This window comes from Siphateles boraxobius, unplaced genomic scaffold (assembly GCF_051911475.1).
Source record: "Siphateles boraxobius isolate OS27281-9 unplaced genomic scaffold, OSU_SipBor_1 66, whole genome shotgun sequence".
NCBI classification, from domain to species: domain Eukaryota; kingdom Metazoa; phylum Chordata; class Actinopteri; order Cypriniformes; family Leuciscidae; genus Siphateles; species Siphateles boraxobius.
This window is the reverse complement of record NW_027509193.1, coordinates 17,639,309-17,665,023: the sequence shown is the minus strand read 5'-3', so window position 1 is coordinate 17,665,023 and position 25,715 is coordinate 17,639,309. Positions and strand designations below refer to the sequence as shown.

General features: G+C 37.7%; 2 protein-coding genes across 9 annotated transcripts in view; one reads left to right on the top strand and one right to left on the bottom strand.

Annotated features, from left to right (window-relative positions):
* Positions 1-33: 33 nt before the first annotated feature.
* On the bottom strand, positions 34-11,396 carry ntf4 (neurotrophin 4). Of its 3 annotated transcripts, none has more exons than XM_077212580.1 (2): positions 10,905-11,396; positions 34-3,489 (listed from the first exon to the last, which is right to left on the bottom strand). In XM_077212580.1, exon 2 carries the CDS (start codon positions 3,468-3,470, stop codon positions 2,091-2,093), a length of 1,380 nt encoding a protein of 459 aa, XP_077068695.1. In that variant the 5' UTR covers positions 3,471-3,489; positions 10,905-11,396; the 3' UTR covers positions 34-2,090. The 3 variants fall into 3 exon arrangements, with proteins under 3 accessions (XP_077068695.1, XP_077068696.1, XP_077068694.1); XM_077212581.1 differs by having other exon boundaries at positions 9,824-11,373; XM_077212579.1 differs by lacking the exon at positions 10,905-11,396 and adding an exon at positions 9,862-9,964.
* Positions 10,870-25,715, top strand: part of slc1a9 (solute carrier family 1 member 9) — a 33,331-nt gene continuing 18,485 nt past the window's right edge. For 2 of the 6 annotated variants that reach the window (XM_077212563.1, XM_077212558.1), the window contains exons 1-2: positions 11,388-11,503; positions 25,383-25,530. In XM_077212563.1, coding sequence (XP_077068678.1) covers positions 11,441-11,503; positions 25,383-25,530 — 211 coding nt within the window. In that variant the 5' untranslated portion in view covers positions 11,388-11,440. Of the gene's footprint in view, positions 10,912-11,387; positions 11,504-19,847; positions 19,994-25,382; positions 25,531-25,715 lie in introns of those variants that run through there. The other 4 variants (XM_077212559.1, XM_077212562.1, XM_077212560.1 and 1 more) reach the window with 4 other exon arrangements.

Sequence of the window (25,715 nt, the reverse complement as noted above, 5' to 3'; positions counted from 1 at the left end):
GAGGTGAGTTTATTTGAATCGGACAACTGCAAATCGGTGTGCTTCCTCTTTTTTTATTACAAAACAAATAGAACTACAATCATATATTCCACTTTGTATATTCCTAAAGCCTCTCTCACTCATCCATCTACTTTGTAAAAAAAAGTCATATACAAAAGTTTCTAACTTACAAAGATTACATAATACTTTATTACAATGACTCAATGTGAAAAATTAAATCAAACCATGTTGACTGATCTCCACAGCTTTCTTTATACAGTAACCAAGGAATCAGACTACAGTTCATTTAATCCAACACTCATTTTTTTACTGTATTTCTGTAATGTTGGATGAGTGAATATGTGCGCACCATTGTTGTAGCTGACACTGAAAACCATAATGAGGCACATGTTTTGGGACAGGCATTTGAAGGACACTCACGAGAAAGCCTTCATTGCAATTCTGCTGACACTAAACACAAGTCCTCAATCATTTCTGGTTGTTATAAATACACATATATTTGTATGTTTCACATATTGTACATTTATAAAGAAATATATTAATATCAAGTACTTGCGCTTACATACTAACTCAAAAGTATTAACTTATTGTCTGTAAACTATAGATAAAACAAATGTAACACAATATATGAAAAGAATAGGGAAAATAAATCTCAGTTTTGAGGTTTTCTTGTTTGTGTACATTTACACACTGTCCTAGTGTGTCCAATTTGGACTGGAGGGATGACAGCAAAGTGGAGGTACTCATCATCACCTCATATCACTTTAATCCCGCATGACGTGTCATGAAACAGAAAATGAGTTGCACCTGGTGATAATTTCATGAATTACTAGTTAATTTCAGTCTGATCCTCACACAAACCTATTTCATGGCTGTAGAAGTTGACTCAAATACTATGAATAGGAGAAAGTGTGACATGCAACATGGTGGAATAAGCTGCAGTTTAAAGCTCCGGTTACCATAGAAATCTGAAACTCACAGTTGGGACTGCACATGCGCATTGGCCAGACCAACCTGAAACATTCCTGTTTTTTAACGATACTTGAACACAAAAAACACCCTTTATTTCATGAGTTTATACTAACATATAATCAGATATAGTATAAAATATGCATATTTTGCGCGCTGTCCGAGGAGAGGGCTCCGAGCTCGGAATTTGGCCCGAACCTAGAATACTCCCCCTGTATGCCTGGCTGGGATAGGAATAATCGAGAGTGAGGAGTCGGGTTGGAGGAGGGATGCTGGAAAAACTGTCATGGAACAGACACAAGTCTGCTCTATATATAAGACTCCTCTTGCGCTGATTGGGTTCCCGAACTTTGTTAATAAAACATCATATGACGTGTTCATGTCAGACTTTACTGCTGATTTAAAATATGTTAATTAATTGTGTTTGGTCTTTGATTTTTTGTTATTTCGCCATTAAAGTAGATAGGTCAGTCTTGCATGACCAAAATAGCAGCCTAGAGGTGTTGCAAATGTGGATGACACACTGACTTTCCTTAAAAGGGATTTTGATTTAGTCCACAAGTTGTATTGATCACTTTTGTAGTGCTTTCTTGGAGCTTGACAGCCAGTTTTTTTTTTTGATGAAATGTGCTAAATGTAAAGTGACCCAAAAACTATTTTAAGCCACAATTAAAAATGTATAAATGAAAAAAGCACAAGCACACTTTTGTTAGGTCTTCAAATATGAAGAAATAAACATATTGTTCAAAATAAAGTCAGAAGGTCTTGATGCTTTATGGTGGTCAAACTTTGTTCAAATATCCCAGTGGTTATTCAGCGAGGATACCTGTGTGAACTTGATGGGAACTGGCTTCCTACTTCCATTAAAAAATTACCTCAAGACCAGTTGGTTAAAAAAACTGAAAATGCCACTTGCTTTGATATTACGTATCTAAGGCAATTAAATTAAGTCACTCTGTAAAAAAGTCTGAAAGTGTACAAAAAAATGTTGGGGCCACTGTTTCCTTATTGTGTTCCACGAACAAAAATAAATCATATGGATTTTGAGCAACATGTGAACCAGAACAGATACAGTCCCTTTTATTAACATGATCTTTCAACTCTGTCAGTCCTTCGTTCAACTATCTGTACCTTCTGCCTTCTCGCTCTCTTGCCCTCTCGAACTTCCTCTCAGTGTTGTACGTTCCTCTAGTGAGCAGAACGCAAACGCAGGAGGAGTCAATACGGATCCACCTCCAGCCTATCCTCAAGTTGTCGTCTGAGGTGAGCGCACGTACGTATGACTGTTTGGTTTCGCACCTGCTCATCCAGTGTTTCTTATCCACCCCAAAGCAGCCCGCCCCCTCCACCCCCTGCCCTTCACTGTTCCCTTGCTGAAGTGGCTTACGGCACTTCGTTTCGAAGAAGTACTGCTTCAGCGGCCCAGTCTGGGTCTGGATCTCTTGCAGAATAGTGACGGTTTTTAACCGGTGGTCCACCGCTGTCTTCTTGTCGGTCACCCACCCGCTTTCGGCCTCACATACAGAGCGCTCGCGACCCTGCGTGTTGAGGCCGATCTGACGTTTTTGGCGGACCCTTGTAACGTGGTTGTCAGAATCAGACAGACCCAATAGTAAGTTCCTGTATGCCTCTTTGTCGCCTCCATTACTGGGTGTGTTAACATCCATTGTGTTGCTTTCCTCATCCTCAACATCCTCAGCCAGCAAACCCAACTCCAGCATTAGGAGCAGAGGTGGGTGTTTGGGTGGGGAAAGAGCTGGGGAGAAGAGTACCCGGGGATGAGCATCCAGCAAAAGCAGCTGATCTTCTTCTCGCAGGCCTAGGTTGTCGATCCTAAAGCCCGGTTCCGTTCCAAACTCTCCATTTGGCTGTGTCAACCCTTTTCCAATGGTGCTCCCGTCCGTTTGAGCTTCATCCAGATGTTCCTGCACTGGAGAGCTCTCAAGAGTGACCTTAGGACCTTCGACAAGACCGTCTTTCAGTTTACTTCTTGCAGTCCTGTCATCTTTAAGAAAAGTTTCTTTCTCAATACTGTTTTCTTCATGTTTAAGCGGATTGTCCTTGAGAATGTTGTTGCTCGGGGAACTGGCTTTTTCGGCCAGACTTTTTTCTGTTTTGTATTCCCTATGATCGTGTGACCGGGAGGCATCTGCTCCGGAAGTCCTGCCTTCACCTGTGTAGTCCTGTTTTGTGTTATTGAAAACAATGTTTTCTGTTAAAAGATTCTCTTGGTTTGCTCTACCCCTGGATATGTGGTCCTCCTCATGTGTAAACGATCTCTGCTTGTCGACTGTGTGGTAGTTGTTGTGAGAAGCAGCATCATGGGAGTGGCTGTCCATTGATGAGTTGGTTGGCATGCTGATCTCAACTTTCGGGACGCTGCTGGTGTTGCTGTCGTTTCTGCCAGGCTCTATCGTCGCGGCTACAAGCCTGGGGACAGGATTTTGAGGGAAAGGCAGGGCCGAGGCGATCACCATGGCAACCAGGGGAAGCCAGTGCATCACTCCCAAGACGTGTCAACTATGAATTGATAAAAGAGAGTAAGAATTAGAAAGTGCATAAAGAGGAAAAGAGTTTAACAAGACATAGATATGTGAAAAGGAAAAAATAAAACAGATAGATGACTGTAACTATATGACGGATCGAAAATAAACAACAAAATGTACAGTGAAGACTAGTATAAATAGGGAAACGTGATCAATCATTTACAGATGAATTATTTACAATAAGATCCAACATGCATTTAGACACTGAAGACTGGAGTAATGATGCTGAAACTTCAGCTTTGCCATCAGTAATAAATTATATTTGAACGTATATAAAATAGAAAACCATTATTTTAAATTGTAATAATATTTCACAATATTACTGTAATTTGTCTGTATTTTTATCAAATAAATGCAGGCTTAATGACCATAAGAAACTTCTTTCAAAAACATTAAAAATAGTAATGTTCCAAACTTGGAAATGGTCTTTCAAAAGAATGGCTCAATGCCAGCTCATAAAAAATAAAAAAGGTAGAATAAGCCTAAAACTATAAAACTATAGCTTTACTGATTTGGCAACAGCCAGTGGAAAAAGATGCAAAATTGCCTTTTTCGTGTAGAGAGAGAATGAAGCCGCAAACATGCTTCACCATCGCCTGCTCCAGTTGGTCGACACAGACATGAAGTCACCAGCTAGTCAACGTCTGGCAAAGCTCAGTTTGAAATCAAGCCACTAACAGCATTTTGTCTGGTGCTGGTCTAGTTTCACATGAGACCACAAACAACTCCGGTATGTGTGGAGAAGGTTGTAAATTTCACAGCTTATGAGTATGACTGAGGGAAACAAAAAGATGCCACTTTACTGCATGAGCCAAAGAATAAATTTCACTTAAAGATTTACAGAAGATAACATTGTTTCAGGCTTTAAAGAAATGCTTTGATTTGATGGCCTTTTATTATCTTTTTTTTGTACGTTTTTGTTTGACGTGCTTTACCTTCATCTTTTTTCCGTACGTTTAACCTGATTGTCCCATATTCACACTTCAGTAACATGACTCTCAGCAACAGCGGGAATACCTCAGAGATTTGTGTTATTTATTGACAGAAATACCAAAGTTCAGCAGTCTTCTACCTTAGACAATGCTCTGGGGTGGTTGCTGGCCCTGTGGGAGTGATTTATGTGCTTATTTAGTGGGGGTCAGAGTAAAACTACACTGATGAATGATAAACTCTCTTCCTTTTACTTTCAGCACTGAATAAGCAAACACTCGTACTATCAACCACCAGGTGGAAGCAAAATCACTACATCCAAAATTATCAAATTTGTCTCATCATTGGCACTTTTTTTGTCTCGTTGCGCAATCAAAATATATACTCTCTATTCAAATGTTTGAGGTCGGTAAGATTTTTTTTATTTTAACAGTCTTTTATGCTCACAAAGGCTGCATTTAAGTGATCAAAAATAACAGTAATATTGTGAAATATTATTACAACTTAAAATAACAATTTACTATTGTAATATATATTTTTGTATTCTATTGTAGTTTATTCCTGTGATGGTGAAGCTGAATTTTCAGTATCATTACTCCAGTCTTCAGTGCCACATGATCCTTCAGAAAATCATTCTAATATGATGATTTGGTGTTTAAATCAATGTTGATCAATTGTTTCAAGATTCGTTGATGAAGAGAAAGCATTTTACAACATTTATTTGAAATAGAAATCTTTTGTAACATTATAATTGTTTTCACTGTGACTTTTCATCAATTTAAGGCATCCTTGCTGAGTAAAAGTATTCATTTCCTTTAAAAAGTCTTACTGACCCCTAACTTTTTTAACAGTACTATATAAAGAAAGAAATGTATACCAGATTTATACAAAAATGTGTGCAAACTACATAGTAAACTCACACGTAAGCTCAGCTGTTATGTTCTTAACAGCAGCAAAAACTCAAAAAATATCTTCTAGAGATTGATTTAGAAGCAAGTATTCAAACAGAACAAAGTGACAGCACAGAGTGTGTCATCTTGATGATGATACAGTGAGGCATGCAGCCAAACTGTCCAATGTTACAGCCAGATATAAATCACTCACCAATCCTGTTGTTGTGTACTGAGAAATGAGGGAGGGAGAGGCATATAGAGAGAAAGAGAGCTCAAGAAAAGAAGAATGCTCAGAATGTGATGAGGCTTCAAGCGAGAAAACTCCTCCTGGGTTTCCCCAGGCGGGACACACTAGAATGAAGGGTGAGTAAGACCAACTACACAGAGTCAAGTGACTATTCGTTTGAGGACACATAACCATTAGGCTCATAGGGAGATGGTGGGTGGACAGGAAGGTTGTGTGTGAAGTGCAAAATCACCACTTGTAACACTCATAATAACAGCACCCCACCCCGGACACTGTTTTCTAATAACACTCAAGCCAAACGAACACGCTCGCACACAACGCACAACTGAACCTGCGAACACACGCAGGGAAAGAATGCCACCAAGTCCATACATATGCATGCTGGGACATGGAGCATTACATGTACGGTATAAGTGCGGCCTTCCTGTTTACGTTAAACATAAGAACAGTTCTGCTATGTACAAATGAGGCTCTAACGTCTTTTAAATGCAAATTTACTTGCCTAAAGCAGAGAGATTTATAGTCTCATTCTCTCACAACCGCAAATGATGACAGAAACATTTTAGCCACCTGACAGGACTTCATTCTTTGTCTCAGCATTTTTTCAATTATGAGACAGTGTCAATAAAATCCCAGCATGTTGTTTACAGCTGAACTAAAGTCACATATGAGCGCATAGAAGAATGAATCAATATTTAGACATTGTTTTATAATATTTAGAGTGTGTTCAGATAATGTGAACATAAAATGAGAGAGTCCACAGAAATAAAAACTAATTTAAAACACAAATCAAGTTCTTAGAAATGTACTCTTTGTATTCATGTTGGTTTCACGTGGCCTTTATCAAGAAAAGTTTAAATTTAATAAATCTAAAAATATCATGTGGTGTACTCAAGTAATAACAAAGTATGTGATTAAATATATACACACATTAATCTACAATAAAATATATTAGAAAATAATTAATAATATTCTATTTATCAAAATAAAATGTTTTGCCCCCAACAAAATCATGAATTATTAATTCATAAATATCATTATGTTTTTAGAAATCATGTCACATGACATTCAGCATGTAGCCTACTAACCTTGCCTTGTCATTAAAGGGTCAAATAATCTTTTATTTTAAAGGGATAGTTCACCCAAAATAGAAAATTCTGTCAGTAATTACTCACCCTCATGTTGTTCCAACCCCGTAAGACCTTTGTTCATCTTCGGAACATGAATTAAGATATTTTTTGATGAAATCCGAGAGCTGGATCACTCATCCATAGGCTTCTAAGGGATTGAAACTTGCCAGCCCCGAAAAGTTATTAAAGACATCGTTAAAATAGTCCAAGTGACTACAGTGGCTCAATCTTAAGTTTATCAAACGACGAGAATACTTTAAAAAAAAAAAAACTAAAATAACGACTTTATTTCAACTATTCATTTCCTTCTCTGTGGGCCTCTAGCCAGTTAAACTAGTGTAATATCATTAGCTTCTGTTGTTGTACGTCACACGCATCACACACATGACCAGCGTGAGCCAATAGAGACGTGTGACGTAGCTCTACGCAATCACACTACGTTAACTGACTAGAGGCCCAAAGAGAAGGAAATGAATAGTTGAAATAAAGTCGTCATTTTTGTTTTTTTTTGCGCACAAAAAGTATTCTCGTCGCTTGATAAACTTAAAATTGAGCCACTGTAGTCACTTGGACTATTTTAACGATGTCTTTAATAACTTTTCGAGGCCAGCAAGTTTCAATCCCTGAAGAAGCCTATGGAGGAGTGATCCAAAAAGATGAACGAAGGTCTTATGGGGTTGGAACAACATGAGGGTGAGTAATTACTGACAGAATTTTCATTTTTGGGTGAACTATCCCTTTAAAAGACTTGTTGACCTTGACACACAGTCATGTGGGTTTTTCTCTAAAAACAAACAATAAATGATTACGCCAAACCAATTTTGGACTTTATGTCTACAAAAATATCACAATGAATTTGAACTCATAAATTAAAAACATCAACATAGAAGACACACATTCAAGTCAATGTATGCATGGATTGCATTTTTACTGCAAAAGATCTAGACAAAAGAAAAAAAAGAAACAGAAAAAAAGGTGTCTTGTCATCACTCCAAAAATAACTTGGGCTATTACAGAATTTACGAGTGAAAATAAAATAATTTTTGTGGTTAAAGGCAGTGTGTGTGTGCGCACCTAAGCAAAAAGGGTGTAGTGTATGTGTACGTGTGTGACTTGAGAGGAAACTTGCCGGTTAATGCATATGTTTGCTTTGGAACGGGAACACAAGCAGTAGGCAGGCACACACACGTGCAGGAGGCATATCTGTAGACGCTGGGAGACATGCAGAACCACTTCATCAGCGCGGTCCATTTGCAGCAATGACATGCATCACAAACTCTGCCATCCAGAGTGGCCCAGCACTTTCTCTCCTCATCTTACGAGCAGCTCAAAAACGAGCCTCCCTCACAAGCTCCTGAACACAATGAACCCGCATGTTTAACCCGATCTTATACACTCTGCCTTCCAAGAACCTGTGCACACACATCCACACATATCTTTGATCTGAACACACTACTCCCACCCCCATGACAAGCATAATCTGCGATCTTCTAGACAAAAGCCACCTTAGACAAACACTTTAGGCTTTCCCACCTTCTATTCTCAGCTTCCAGTCACTGAAAAAACTTTAAGCCCGATTTATAAATAACCTCTTTCAAAGATTTTTAACTGGAAATCAGCCGGGGAGTCCAGTACCACTTCATGGTGTCACAATATCAAGCCTGTCAAATCAATTACTGCAAATGTATGGCCTTTTTTATTTATCCTCTCCAATCCGAACAAAAGCATGACTCATGACAGACATTCTACAAGCCCCCTGTTCAGACATGACGTGTCTGACGATTTTGGAATTTTCCCATCGTCCCACTCGCCCTATACACTCGGCCATAAGCATCCAACGCAGCACACTGTCTAAACTCCCATATGAAGAGATGAAGAATTAAAAAAGAAAATAAAAGTATCTTTTACATTTTTTTTTACTTTTCACATCATAAAGGAGTTATTGTACGCTAAATACTATACCTTTTAATGTAAACCAAAGACGACCATTTATTGAAACTGAGCTGCAATAAAGCCTTGCAACTTCCACATTTTGTTTCATCAGATAGAAGAATATATGCACACGTATTCCGTCCAGCCCAATCATAGTCAAACAATTAGGAAGAGGATTCAAAATTATTCAGATGTTACACAATAGTGCATTTGTACAGTTTCCTAATTGCATCTCTGAAATATGTGTGGAACATGTGTGGAAGTCTTAAAGATAGAGTTGAAAAACAGTGGCAGACCAGTGGTCATGTAGCTAAAACTAAATTAGGCACTATAAATTAGGAACTTTTTGAGGAAATTGTAAAACTGAAAAAATGATTTCACCCATTTAATACAAGTAAAATAAAAGAGAGAGAGGAGAAAAGCCATCTTTCCTAAAAGGATGCTGCACACATTTCCTCAAAGAAAAAATAAATCTTGCCAGATATGGGCTCTTATAGACATACATTACTGACCCTCCTCTTTCTTATGAAATAATTTCTCTTTAAATAATTTATTAAAAAAAAACATCTGCATACTGTACAGATGTTTCTGATCACAGGCTGCTGTTTAGAAATCAGTAGCTTAAACACATCCACCACACACAGCGAGACACATTCCACTCACACTTTCTGATAATCTCCATCCGCTTTTTCGTCGTTCTGTCTGAGAAAGAATTTTAATCTGCTTCAGTTCAGATCCTTACTGAAAATATTTAGGTTTATTCTAACTTTTTCTGTCTCAATAGCCTTTACCCCTATCACATGAGTTAAGGGGTGAGAAAATAGTAAAGTAAACATTCATTATGTTGTAAACAAAGGTTGTGAGCTTCTGTTTTTAGCTGCATGGGCAGGTGACTGGCAGGATGTGCATGCATATGTTAATTGTTATTTTTATGGCTGCATGGACCCACCCAAAACAACTTTACTGTAAACACATTGATACTGACAAACAAGCCTACTACAGTTTTTTTCAGGTTTTTTGTTGTTGTTGTTTTCACACTTGCTCCATAGGATTATAGGCTACCTAAAATATCATACGATTAAACGATATGGGTTATTTGATCTATCATGGCTTATTTAATATATCACAGGAAAGAAACAGCCATAGTACATGCAAAAACACAAACAAAAAACACACCTGTATTTCAAACAGCATGTTGCATTGACTGCACATACCTTCTCCCCACAGGTCCGCAGGTAGACAGGTAAACAAATGTGAACGTTAATTGCTGACCGCGGAAAGTAAACACAGTAAACACTGGGTCAACCTGAATTGACAGTGGACGCGGGCAGCGTCCGTTTTACCGCACACTGCAAGCAAAATCTTTGCTGCAAGTGAATGACGGGAATGAGCACCATCGACGAGCTGTTCCAGTTTTTTCGAGTCGCTAACTGGTTAAAAAATATGAGTTTAATCACATTTGGACTTTCGCCAAAATAGCGTTCAATCCATCTCTTTCAAGGCCTGGGGAAGCGCTTCTCACGATCTTAATTCCGATTTTAATTCCGACTAGCTAATAGGGAGTTATTTCCATGAATCGGTTCTTTCAAAGAAATCATTTTATATATCCATTTCAAAAAAGATTCAGCTTTTTTTTTTATTACTTTAGCCTACGTGATGTGGTCTCATATTACATGCTCTAAACGGTTTAGCAAATATGCAGGCAAATTGCATGTTTATTGCAGTTTTTTTATTGCGATTTAAGTTAGGCTATTTACTTTTAATACGATTGTGATTTTATGTGTCCTAGTTTGTTGCAGTAATGATTCAGCCCATTAAAACAAGTAATTTACATAAATGAAATTTTAATTTTAATCAATAAAAATACTGAAATTTATTTGCATCACCTCAAAGGATGTTTTAATAAAAAAACTTTTTTGTAGCTACCAATGTGTTTGGAATTTTTTTCTCAGAAAAGATCGAACGAGAGAAAAAAAAAGATCGCTTCACTGAGTGACTCGATCTACTCGTATTTTGTCCGCCTTGTGAACAAATCATTTAGCGAGCCGGTCCATCAGATTTATTTTAAAGATTCGAATCAAAAGAACGATTCGTTTACATTCTAATTCTGCATCTTGACAACCTGTCATCAACGAGTCCGATCAACACCTGCTTCACATTAAATTAGCTGAGCTGTTACAAAAATGAACCCAAATAAACTGCATCTGTCATTTCGCCACTTTATCGGAAGCCAACGAATAGTTGACGTAGCACCTACCGTTTAGGTGAGTTTCGGGCCACACGTATCTTCGGCGAACACCACATTGATTCTACAGTCAATCTCACGCAAAAATCAACGAAATTTCCAGAATAACTCTCGATTCACATAGTTGAAACGGCAGACGTGTCCCATATCATCTCCAGAGTCCACTCTGAGAAGGTCCACGTTGAGTTGTATTTCCACGGTTATCTGTTTAAAACACGACTTTAACCTCAGGTCTGTCTTCACGCGTGAGTTTCTGGAGGATTGTACATGCACGCGGTGAACAACCAGGGAAATAATGCACGTCTGCACGGTGTATGAGCGTGAGCTCTACTTTTCCAGCAGTCAGACACCAAATCGCCGACTTTGAGCTTTAAATGAGAGACGCTGAATCTGAAGAAAAAAGTTAGAATAGAACGTTAAGTGAATGCAGAAATTCCCGCGGCGAGAAGGTCTGAGTGCTGAAGTCGTGCGATAAGGTATCTTCATGAAAGGCGGTGAGGGGACAACAGCCAGTGGGAGTGAAAGAGGGCTGGTTTAGAAGAAGAGGAATGGACAGAGTGAAAGAAGACATTATGGTGGAGGGAAAAAAGGACGAGGACCATCTGCTTGCGGTGGGTGTAGAGAGTTCTCAATCTCATAATGGAAAAACAAAAAAGAGAGTGGGAAAATTGCTTAAATGCAATGGATAGACTGTCTTAGGAACTGGTTAATTGTCAGTTAATTGGGTTAAAGTCCAAACTAATCACCACATGCAAGCATCATACACCAATGATGATTTGTAAGTTGTTAATAACTGCAACGAAAAGTAGAGGACCGCAGACTCATTTATTTCATGTCAGTTTATAGGGGTCTGAATGTGTTGGATTTTGGGACCAGCTCTTGAAGGGGGAGGGGTGGGGGTATATAGGCAATTTCCTCAGGAGATTTTTTTTTTACAGCATCTACTGCCAACCAGCCCTTAGTGTTTATAGCATGATATGTATATTGCCTTCTCTCGTTCTCCATCTCTTGTTTTACCCTCCTCTTTCCTTCTTTCACCTAGCAGAAATTTCCATCCCACCAAAACCCATTTCCCCAGAAAGTTTAAAAAGATGAAAGGATAAGGAAAAGAAAGGACACAAAAGAGAGAAGTGTTCTGTTACAACCCTGCCCCTGTGAGACTGTCCATGAAAGAGTTAGGGGATGAGAGAGATGGGGGAGAGAATAAGAGAGGGGTACAGAAAAGAGTTTTTCAAATGAGGAACGGGGAACCGTTGTGGAACTTCATATTTAACAAACACAGGTGCGTGTGCGCACACACAAACACAAATACAAAGCTCAGTAAGGTCTAAAATGTGGTCAGGCACTCTCAGATCTTTGCTTCTGTCCTCTCCTGACGCTGTTCCTCCCTCTTGGCATTTAGTGTCATTCACTCCCAGTTCTTACCTCCTTAACACTATTCGGTCTCTCTGGTTTTGTCTGAACTTGTTTCGTATGCACTTAGATATTTCAACCCTAGGGCTTATTGGTGAGATTGAAGGAGTGAGAATAAGAGAGCCACAAGAACAGAGAATGATTGAGAGAGAGGAGTCACTGAGGTATTGAGCGAGATGACAGGCAAACAAAGGTAGAAAGGAAAAGAAGAGACAACTCAAACGGAGGAACAAAAGTTCTTTCACACACTCGCACTCAAATGGCTAAACACACATGCACAGAAATTTCCAACACCTTGTCGTCGAAGGATAAAAATGTATTTCTGCATCTTAATTAGGCAAAAGGCTTTACTACTATAGTGTGAACCAGCATTACTTGTTTTTATGAAAGACCTTTTACCACTCCAAACACCTACCTCATCACACAAGGACCACACCGCACGCCACTGAGTCATAAACGAGAGCCTCTGACGAAATTGCAAATTTTTCAGATGCCGAACCCATACCACAGATAAGAGACTATCCTTCGCACGTAATATAACCTTGAGCTTTAGGAAAGGCGTTTAAAAAAATAGATGCTGCCTATTATATTTATACCAATGTTTCTATTATTGTTTTTGTCAAATTTATTTCATTGGATAATTTTATTATTTTGAGTTTTTATTTTCTATTTTTAATTAAACATAGTAATTGTGGTGTTTTTGTCATTTTTATTAGTTTTTAGTATGTCTATTGTTTTAGTCAACTATAATAACTGCGTTATTAAAATTAATTGAAATAGAAATGAAAATAATAATGTAAATAATAAAATATAATAATATACTTTATGGTACGGTTTCACAGACAGGTCTTAGATTAAAGGATTAGTTCACCTCAAAAGAAAATTTCCTAATAATTTAATCACCCCAATGCCATCCAAGATATCCATGTCTTTCTTTCCTCAGTGGAAGAGAAATTGAGTTTTTGAGGAAAACATTTCTGGATTTTTCTTTGAATAATGGACTTCAATGACAACCACTGAAGTCCAAATCAATGCAGTTTCAAAGGTCTTCGAAGTGCTTGAAACGGCTGTTCACGATCGCAGCTGAGGAAGAGGGTCTTATCTAGTGAAACGATAGGTCAATTTAAAAAATATATGTATATATATATATATATATGTGTGTGTGTATATATATACTTTTTAACTACAATTGTTCTGATTGAGCTGATCTGCAACGCGCCGGGAACTACGTCATCACGTTGAAAGGTCACTGTCGATGGCGCCGGTGCCGCCCCACTCGACCGTGCGAAGGAGGATAGTTCAAATTGTATTGGTCGCTTTGTAAACAGTGGGGCGGTACTTCCGCCGGCGCCCGCGACATCGACAGTGACCTTTTAATGTGATGAAGTAGTTCCCGGTGCGTTGCAGATCAGCTCAATCTGAACAATTGAAGTTAAGTATATATATATATATATATTTTTTTTTGACAATGACCTATCGTTTCGCGAGATAAGACTCTCATCCTCAGCTGCGATCGTGCACAGTCCGTTGAAGCACTTCAAAGACCTTTGAAACTGCATTGATTTAGACTTCAAAACGCTGGTTGTCATTGAAGTCCATTATTCGAAGAAAAATCCAGCAATGTTAGTTCAATAAGGACATTTAAGTTGTTTTTATAAAAGTGCCTTAGAAAAAAAACATTGCAAGTGCAAGTTGCTTTAGTTAAAACAAAACATGCATTTTAATCCGAACTAGGCTAAAGCCTTGTCTGTGAAACTGGGGGTATATATAAGCAATATTAAAACAATATACACCACAATAAATTAATAAAAAATACATCTATAATGTTAATAAATATAATGATCAAATGTAATAATATAGATCTTTTTATATATTTAATTATTAATGGTAATACATTCTTCTTTTAAAATCTGAAGAAGCTTTAAGAAATTATTATACTTGTGGTACATTTTTGTTTCTTTGTGTCCCCTGCTCATAGTGTCTCTGCACGTTAGTTTTATTTCCATGGCAATGGCTATCCCACCTCAAACCTCAAATATCAAAGCAATTACAATCTGTTACATAGCCATTATAGCAATTATTGAAAATAGCAGAGCTGTCAAGGAGACCAGTATGTTGTCCACAGACGCTCTCCTGGTTCTGAGGTTAGACTTATAGGCGTTCTCAAAGAGGTGTCATTCATTTATTAACCCCCCCCCCCCCCCCCCCCCCCCCACATCAGAACTCCACCTTACATTACCTTCATTTTCCTCACCCCCAGCACCACTATTAGCTCTCTCCTGGTGTTCTCTCTCTCTCACTCTCTCTCACGCTGTGGGCCGCAGCATGTGTTTCCAATTTCGGCTATAAGCTCACCGCAATCTGACCTAATTTGCCCCCATCTCATGGATCCACCCTCAATAGCACCCACCGTGCCAGACAGGCTAGAGGTCAGAAGTCAAGGGTCGTCTGTGGGAGTGCGGGCCGGATGAGCGGGACCGCGTCTTTGATTGTTGTGTCAGGTCCTGCAGCATTATAGGTGTGTTCATCAATGGCCATGACTGCTGTCATTTCTTCGGTCTTTGGGAATAGAGAGGGTTACCGATGCCTGAAATTGGATTTTGCAGTAAGACAAAAGCATCAAAGAGGGGAGGTAAAGAACATAAGCGCGCACACAAACACAGTTCTTAACAAAACACGCAGATTTAAGTACATAATCCACAATCTCACACACCTTGATATGCTAGCTAGGTATCCAATCAGTGGAATGCCTTGCTACTGGAAAAGAGAGGGGTTTTGACCAAAGGATTTAAGAGGAGAGATTGATTTTAGGAATGCCTTAATTATGGGAATGGAGAACCTAACTCGTTTAATCCCTAATGAGAAACAGCTTCATATGGAATGGCAGGAGGCAGAAGAAATGGTTGAACTTTAAAAGGAATGATAGTGCAAGAGGGAAAGATTGTCAGCCTTTATAAAGCACATAAAAGTGTGGCTCCATGCTGTGTGTGTTTGCTGTAAACCAATATGATTACAACTCATGGAGCCCCCCTTTTTATAATCTCACCCTGAGCCTCACTTTACAGTCCTCATAACACCATTAGAGGGAAAGCCATTAACAGAAATAAATGCAATGAGCAACTTGCATGCTGTGGATTTGTGTATAGAATTGAGCATGGTGGTGGACCGCTGTTGCCGCAGGCATCCCATGGGCTCTTTTGTCGTCTTAAGGGCTTTGTTTTACTTGAGTTTATCTTCACTTCACAAGTAGTGTCCTTGAGAAGATAAGCATAGACTGTGATTATCTTTGAGGAGGGCCATGCATTCCCTAAAGGGAAAGGGTTTTGGGCGATGTGTTTTTTGTCCATGCAATGAAAGTCATGAGGGTCCAATGTGGTTTTGATTCCAATGACCACCATTGAATGGGCAAAAACTTTTGAAACTCTTCAAAGTAAAACTGAATCAATGGTATGTAAGTGTGCAATACTTTGTGACAGTTTAAAGGGCCATAGAAACATTAAAAAAACCACACTGAAGGAATTCCCCTGTGTTCCAGTTATTCTCAGAGTTCATTTAGAATGAATTAAAAAGTACATGAACATGGAAAATAAAGTTCTCAGATGTTCCTGCTACATTTATTAATTACTTTAATTGCACTTTCAAATTTTCCTACAAACACCATCTGCTGTTGGTCGGATTGTTTTGGTCATTTTAAGGTCTTTTGAGAGGAGCTATATTAGTTGAATCGAGTCTAGTTGAAGTTGAGCCTAGGTTTTATTGTTGTACAGGTATACCTGTTTTACTTAATTTTAATTAAATTTACTTGTTAAACTACATCAAAGTACCTTTTAAGCTAACTTTTAAGCTAACTTCCAAACCTCTTCTATCTAATTTCAATACAGTATGTTCAAATTAGGAATAAAATCTGGTTCGATTCCCAAGGAAGCATGAACTAAAATGCAGTGTAATTTCCTTTGGATAAAAGTTTCAAATTCATAAATTTAAATATCAATTGTGCCTCTTAAGTTCAAAACATTGAAGTAGAAAACTGTTTTTAAGCATCCAGGCTGTAAATTATTATTTTTTATTTTTTATTTTTAATGATTTATCACAACATTTTTTTTGTCAAATCACCTTAGATCATTTATGTAGTTCAGATAACATCATATTTTGAATTTCTGTTGATTAAACCAATCTCCTTATTATTTTAATGCTACCACTTTACTTTTTTAAGTTAAACCAACAATATTTGTTCACAGTGCAGCTAATTCAAAAAGGCAACTGCTCATTTAACTGTAGGGCATTTGGACATTTGACAGACACTTATCAAATACCAGATTACAATGCATTCCAGGTATGCAATTTATAATTTCATGCATTCCCTGGGAACTGAACCCATTATTTTGGTGTTACTAATACCATGCATTATGTTTAAGCTACAGAAATGTCAGACAATAGCTGAAGCTATGATTTGACTAGTCATATTGATCATATTATCTCTCTCACTCCCATATATATATATATATACGAATGGAATGTTTCTATCCATGTGTGCGGTCATTGAGGTTTGCATGAAAGTGATTAAATGACATGTGTGCTATTTGATAATTACACAGATGATAGTTATTTAGGCAGAATAGCGTTGACATGTTTTACAAGACCAAACTAATTATGCTTTGTCTGTTTTTTAAATTAAATTGGCCTATGCCACCAAGTAGCCAGCCATATCTTGTTCTCCTAATAAAGTAATTGATTAAAAGCATGACAGTTTGTCGAAAGGGAATGAAGAGGAACAGGGTTTTGATGTAAGTTCCCACAATTAAACGGCATCTGGAAACAGGGAGAAGAAAGTGAATTTAAATGTCAAACACCATGGATTGAGAATGGTAAAAACATCACCACACAACCAAGCTCCATTTTAGTTGCACTCCTGTGGTCACAGAATCTGTTCCAAATTATTGTATGTGAGTTTAATTATTGCAGAAAAATGGGGCAAAAGGCTGTATCTAATTACAATGTTCCATTTGCAAAAGTTGGTGGTTGGTTGGTTTAGAATTAGCATGAATTTAGCAGGATTTAATGCTGATAGTCCGTTTCTCTGAGGTTTCTTTGATGGATAACAGTTGTCTCATGTTTCGCAGGAAGTAAAACGCATGTTTTATCTCATTGTACCTGTCTTAATAGCATTCACACCTTAGTCTTTCTCCTGTGCAATACAAACCATTCATAACAGCTCCTGGGACTCCTTTAGAAGTTGTATAATATACTGTAACTTTTTAAGTTACTTGACTCCTTTTTCGCAGCAGAGGCAGAATGAACCATATTTGACTGGGCAAACATATTGTTGCAGAGTCCGTTGTGATAAGTGCTGTTTCAGATCTTAAAGACAGGAATCCCTGTCTAAATGGTCTCAGAAAAATAACTTTTGCTGGAAAAAATATCAAATTAGAGCCTGTTTATGAGTCATAAGTGGTCAGGACTGTTTTTAATTGTAACCTAACCATTTAGAGCAAAATAATTATTAAAAAAAATAGAAAATAGACGTTTCAGTGAAAATTATTAATGTGTTTTGTGATTAGAAATGTGTGTATGCCTTTAAACATTTAAATTCTGACTGATGCGATGGACTTGAGCCCTCCCTCCTCCCTGATGTATGGTGAAGGAGAAATGTAACGCATTGTAAATTTTACTCACTATACAACACCCTGTTGGGTACTGTTTCAGCGGCAGACTTTGTGTTTGAACCACTGTGGCAATTAGCAGGAGATAGACTTACAGCCCATCCGTTGCACAAAAGACAGTGAGAGAGAGAGAGGAATGGACAGAGAGGCCGCCCCAGTTTTGAAGCTCTCCTCTGCCCCTCCATCTGTCAGTCCTGTGGGACAGGGTGTGTGATAGCGACTGGAATGCGTATGCAAACGTATGTTTATGCATGTGTGGACAGAGATTCTCCTTTCATTTCTATTATTTTTCTGTGGTCATTTCTTTCTTGTCTATAAGGTGGGGCAGGATTGTGCCTTTACCTTAAAGGGATAGTTCGTCCTGAAATGACAATTCTGTCATCATTTTGGAACCTTCATGTCATTTTAAACCTGTATGATTTCCTTTTTTCTATTGGAAATAACTGAAGACATATAAAAAAAAAAAAAGAATTAGGTTATACATAAGTGTTTTGGACCCCTTTTACTTTTATTGTATGGAAAAAAAAGCTTAAATTGATTCTACAAAATATCTTGAATTATTCAAAGAAAGTCATATAGGTTTGCAATAGCATAATGGTGAATAAATGATGGCAAGTATTCCTTTAAAGGCCAGGTGTTTAACAGAGTGTATTACTGAGACCGGGAAACACTATCACCTATAGTATTATTAAATTATCTTGCTCTTTGGACACACAAAACCAGCTGACACCGTAATGGGTCATTTAACATCTTCGGTATTCCTTTTCCCAGCATTTAGCTGGGACAGAACAGATCTAATAATATGTGTCATGAAAAGAACAAAGATCACAGCAGGGTTCTCTGTTCATTTAAACATAAACTGTAGAAAAAAAGAAAAAAAAACGGATCATAAAAGTATCATAGTGAGTAATTGATTCATATTTGTCAATATGCTACTAGATTCCATGCACATAATGTCAAATGGGCAAAACCTGCGGCAATGTTTGTTTTGATACAGTTTGGCACACAGAGTCCCCATTCTTCCCACATCAAAAGATTTGAGGTGAGTGGTTGGAGCTTAAAAGAATTGGTTTGCTACTGATTAAAGCCTTAAGGGCAGAGTAAGTAGTCAGTGCAATTAACAAGCAGAGCTTTTTTTCTTTTTCTTTTTTTTTTTTACTTCTCAGCAGTGAATCTGGGCGTGTGTGAACCATTACATCCAGGAAATCTAATGAGTCCGTGTTTATCATGCCAATGCTGTGAATCTGAAAGATACTTCAATCACCACATATATTTTTATGAGGTTCTCAGCAGCCCAACGCAGTCATCAAAGTAAAGATTTCAGGACAGGAAAAAGAAAGATTGAGTAACTGTCATCTTCTATGACTAAATTTTGAGTTATCTGATGTGATTTCTAATATGCAAATACCTGTACTAAGCCCCGCCTCCCTCCTCATCATATATATATGGAAACAGAACCACATCGCCATCCAGTGGGTGGAAGTGGGACACATTGAGATGAAATCTGTCCTAGACCATGGATTACTCAGGCTTCCTTAAATTCTCTCTCCATCTTTCTTCATCACTTACATATCCCTATAAAGTCATGCATAGTATGACAGTGCTTTTTTCTTTTTAATTGTTTCTATATCTATCTTCTATCTATCGATAATCTGATCCTGTAAATGAATTGAACTGATTATGTATTAGTCGGTGAAGGCAGACACAAAATGACAATATAGCTGGATACTGGAGGATTAATAAAATATATTTGATTGGGAGAGTGTGAATATGTTAGAGAGAAAAGAGGGAAACCGAGAGAGAGAGAGAGAGAGAGAGAGAGAGAGAGAGAGAGAGAGAGAGAGACTGAGCGTGCAAGCCAGGCTCAGGGAATCAAAACGTTCTTATTAATCTGAGAATTTTCTCAGATGACGCAAAGACTGTGACTCTCACTCCATCTCTCTCTTTCTCACCCTCTGTCCATTCTTTCCACATGTCTCTTTCCTAATGCCTCAATCTTGTTGGATGGGAGACGGCACAACAGAACAGGTAAGACCATGAACAACTACACATCACTGTTCTTGTTTCTGTTTAAACTTGTCCTTAACCTTCTCAATATAACATAGAACTTTATATTTTTGTTCACACTGCTTCAATTCGGCTTGTTATACCATGAAATGCTCAAACAACATATAGTGGACATAAAGTCCTCTGCATGAACTCATGTAGAGGACTTTATGTCCACTATACATTTTTTGAGCATTTCATGATAAAACAAGCCGAATTGATCATATCATTGATCGTCCATGATTGTTGAAGTGTGCATGGTCTCTTCTTTTACCTTTAAATTCATTTTAGTCAGTGGTGTTATTGTAGATGTCATTGCTGCAAATCTAACAGCACATCAGTTAACAAACAGCCCAATTCTGGGATACTTTGAGTGTAGTGGTAGTGTGTGAAGTGTCAGAGAGATGATGATGGATGGTTTCAAGAGTGCAGATTATGAATGTCCTCATGCTTCATTGGAGTCACTTCTCAAACAGGAATCAATCAGCTGTGGATAGATCGCTATGGGTCATATATCGGTGAGAAATGATTTATCACAATGAGTAGAGACCTCTGTGGCTTCAGAAATGAAATGATGAAAGAGTTGATTCTGCAGACATGGAGCTTAAAGACAGATTGACAGGGATTTAGGAAGGTAAAATGAGGGTTCCTGCGGGGCTCGATTAGGGAAAAACTTGCAGGACAGAACCAGAGAAAGACAGAGAGAGGGGGAATAGGGGATTTATAAATAGCAAAGCTTTAGCAGGGTGAGGCGAGCAGATGTGATAGACAGTCTGTGCTTAAGGAGTTCAAACAACAGATTAATACACTCAGATTATAGTCAGAGATAGAGGGGTAAGGGGGGGGGGGGGGGTATGTGCAAGTACGTGTGTGTGTGAATGTGGTTAAGCAAAGATGACCCTGTACACATCGTCTGCACATGCAGAAGAATAAGCCCCCAGATGGACTTACACACATACCTGCATGTTCTTATTTCACGGTATACTTCTCATTCATTTACATCACTTTTCTGAACATATTGTGATGTACATGCTCCTGTTCTGGAAAAAAAAGAGAATGCGATTGGATAGCTTGCAAATAATGTGCAAGTTGTCTTGAAAACGTGTATGTGAATATGTTTGTATTTGTATTCTGGCATTCAATTTGTAGAGAGTACAAATTCTTAATCAATATTTTTATATTTCTGTCTATTTAAGCATCCTTAAAATAAGATAAATCATACTTAATTCTAGATATATTCTATTCTAAGTTTATTTTTCTTATTTCTGCTATTTCATCTCCATATTTGTTTATTTAATGACAGTAAAGCTGGACATGCTCCGCGTCGGGCCTGATTTGCATGTCGGTTTTATAATTTTGCAATAATTTTCTGATCCCATATTGGCCTTTAAATACTCCGTCTGTGCACTCAAATAATGATGCAAGTTTAGCTAAATATAATACCAACTGTTAAATTATCCCAATTACATTTTGCACAAATATATAATGGAAACTCAACCAGTAGTTTCTGTACACCACAGTGACCTTTTATTAGGAGACTCTCGGATCAGTTCTAATCTTGGCCTGAAATGGCATGTTTTAAAGGGATAGTTGACTACAAAATGAATCATCAAACATTTTCTAAACTTCACCTTTTGCTTATCAGTTGAATTGATATTGTTATTATTATTATTTTAAAACTGTTTTGTATTCCTGCAGCTCAAACAGTAGAATGGGATGTACAACACCAAGGTCATAGGTTTGATTCCCAGGGAATGCATGAACGGATAAAATGTATACCTTGAATGCAATGTGAGATGCTTTGGATATAAACATCTGCCATTGCTGAAAATACCGATTAAGAGAGTAATTTATTGCAGTGGATAACTGGAATGTTGTACTGTATGATCTTATTTGCTGTAACACAAATAATTCATGAAGCTCAAACAGTAGAGCACAGTGCTACAGGTCATATGTTTGATTCCTTGGGAATGTATGATGCAACTGATCAAAAAAAAAAAAAATATATATATATATATATATATATATATATATACACGTTTAATGCAAATCTTCTTAAATATAAATCTGAAATATATTTTCTATTGGTTAATGAGATTATATGCATGGTTGGGTGTAGTTTGCATAGTTCATGTGTGAGGTTGAAATACAACTGTGGTGTCCAGTCCGTCACTATGTTGCTTCCATTTTCTCACTGAGGCAGGGAGTTATAGGATTATATCTCTATCCCTTTGCAAAGCCCACACCAAACAATCAACCTCCGAAAATAATCCTCACTCACACTGACCACACAATCAGACATCTGAACACATAACCTTGTATCTGTGATTCACTGATATTTCTGAGGTGGGTATAACCTTAAAATCAGTGGTGATTCTGGGAGTCCAGATAAAACAATGACTCCACCCTCATCCTCACAAAATGCATAATAACCCACCTGCTTTTAATTTCTTTTGTTTAATACTATATTCAAAAATGTATCTATAGAAAAAAACTAATTTGAATGTGTGATGAAACATAGACATATATATAGCCTATAGATGCACCTATTACAATTTTCTAAGCCGTTTTCGATTTCCGATTTTTCATGAGTTTGACCTGCCGATACCGATTTTAGCCGATTCCGATTTCATTTTTTCTAACCACTTTACAGCAAACACAAATATTTATTTTCTATCTTTTCTTTAATAGAACATTTTGCATAGAACATAGAACATTTTTTGAACAAATAAAGTAAAACTATATAAATTATTACTCCTGGTGTGGGAAATTCACACATATCTAAATGCAGAGTTATGGTATGGAAGAACCATTTTCATTTCCATATATTCAACTAAAAAAAAGTGATATATTTACTTATTTACGAAACTAAACTTCTGTATGAAAACAGGTAATGGCAATAAAATAATATATAAATAGCAAATAAAAATAAAATAAATATAGCCTTGCAGTATAAAGATGTGTGTATGCACGTGTGATGCTGATTTTGCGCGATGTTAATCATGCGGCGCCCGAGTGCATTTGACCGGCAAAAAAAATCGGCATATGTCTGACTGACTGGCCGGCCGATCACGTGAAAATCGGCCGATTCCGATCACCAGCCGATCAATCGGTGCATCTCTAATACAATATATATATATAAGTACAGAAACAGAATGCGTCATGTCATATGTAGCTTGAAGTTTATATTCTTCAATAGTTCTCCTGTTTAACTTAGCCACTTATTGGAAAATTTTATTTGCAATGTGACAGAAATGTAGATGTTCACGGTATACTTGTTGCATAACCTAATAGCTGTCTGTTTTTTTGAAATTGCTGTTTCCACAGTCACTGAAGCTCCTGCAAATAAGGGCAGCCAAACCACAAGAAAGGCATTCTTATCTCCTCCAGTTTACCTGCTGAAAGCCTAGGTGGTTAGAGCAGGTGTGCAGTCTGGTTGGTTTTGATGGTTTTAATGAGTGTTTTAGACACTTGTCAACTGAGACTATCTAAACCATCTTAAACCAGGCTTGGTCAAGGTTTAGCTCCTTCTCACTAATCTCTTTCTCACTTCTTAATGCTTATAGTGATTCTCAGCTATAGCTTTCTAAAGAGATTCCCCCAAGCTTTTCTCTCTTCAAGGGATTTGGGTTTGTCCACAACTTCAAGTTTTCTGATTGAATGAGTGAAAGTGATAGGCCTATCTCTCCATCTCAAAAACATCCTCTGGCACTCTGATTAACATCCGAGCCAGAATCTTTCCTTTCCACTCTGTGTGAACTAAAAGGAGGCCGACCCAGATTGTTTTTTTTTTTTCTGTGTGTGTGTGTTTTTTTGGTAAGCTGTAGTTTTGCCTCTGGCTAATCGTTTCATCCATTCCATTCCTGAGCATCCTGTTCTGTCATAAAGAGCTTGCCAGTGTAAATCGAACCTTTTCTGTTTGTAATGGCTGAAGTCCAGCAGCTTAGCTAAGCTAAGCTTCGGGCATTTGTTTGGTTGCTTGTTTGAGGAATGATCTCAGGTAATGTTCGTGAAGTGTCAATAAGTGGGGAAAATAAATTGTGTTTAATGCTGTGTAGAGTACATAGTCCTTGCCTCTGGTTGCGGAAGCATCCAGCAAGTTGAGACTTAATTTTATTTTTGTGATTAAGGTTTTGATGTTGTTCACTGGAAATTGTATCACTGAGTTGCTATGGGTTTTGTTTAAACCATTTGATCTTTTAGTTTCACTTTGCACCCCAAAACTATTATTTGAATCAATTAAAGACGAACCCAGACCCCTCTAAAATCCACTGAATGCTTGGTTAACATGCATTAATGTTCATTTTATTTTTACACAGCTCTTTTAATTGTTTCATTCTGATTGGTCAGTTGTGGAATTCAGTGTTCACCGTGGCAACACAGTATATCAGACTTTCATGTCTCTCACTGTGGACTCGATCTTTCTTGTTGAAAATTATGAAAATTATGTCCTCATTTACTCATTTACCCTCATGTGGTTCCAAACCTGTATGTCTTGTTCATTGTAATACAAAAGAAGATATTTTGGGATATTGTGAGTGAACTATCCCTTTAATGTCATCTGACTGACAGCCAAAGCTTTTATATTTAGTTGGCCAATCCTTTTCACATTGTTATTCATAAATCTGTCTGGATTGGTGGAGAAGAAAAACAGTCACATGCTCTTTTGGGGGAGGGATGTATTGTGATAGTATCTTACAGAATGGCTTATGATCACAAGAAATTATGTTTCATAGTAAGAAAGAATAATTGCTTCTTTATCTTACTACATCATTGCAAAGGCCATCAGAAGAATTCAAGAAAAAGAAAAAAACACTTGAAGTCTTTGTGATTTACTTGTTGACTGTCATTGCACAGCAATGTTTCACTAAAATCCTGGCCTTTTTTGAACCTGTGACATCCCACTAATGGTGTGCCTGAAATTATCTATTCAGTTACAACCTGTTACCTCCAAAAAAAGGGATTAGCAGAATGTAGCAGCGCTTCATTTTTATAGGCGCAGTTCTGGCATGTTGTTGCCTGTGTTTGAATGTGAAGACCTTCGTGAAAACTGGTTTAAGCTCACGACTTCAGGGGAAATTGTGAGGTATTGTAAAAAGAGATGCAGAATCACGGGTCATAAGCTTCTGTTTCTCACTCTCTCTCTCTCTCTCTCTCTCTCTCTCTCTCTCTCTCTCTCTCTCTCTCTCTCTCTCTCTCTCTCTCTCTCTCTCTCTCTCTCTCTTCCAATGAGGCTTCACAGAGGATTATGTATGTGCAATTGAAACTTGGCAAATGACTTTCCCTCCTCCCCCTCAAAAAATAAAATAAAAAAACATTTTAGCAATGCTGCCAATCCGTCTTTATGTCTGAGCAGCAACTGTTGTTTTAGTTTAAATCTGAGATGAAGAACAAACAGATGAACAGGACAGGGAACATCCAGAAAAAGAAAGAGAAATGGAGGTCAAAGAGTAAGAACCACACAGCACCAAAAAAAAGCAAGGACAAAATGGGCAAAAAGGCCAAGACGGCGAACTCGGGTAAGTATTTCTCTCGTCTAATTATTTTAAGATAAAAAGACAAGCATTATTCGTCATGATGATGCAATTCACTAATGTTTATTCGCAAATATAAATGTCACTGTGTCTTTCAGCTCTTGCTTTCTTCTGAACGTGTGTTTATTCTATATGTCTCATTTCTCAACCAGTTTCTCTTACTTCAATCC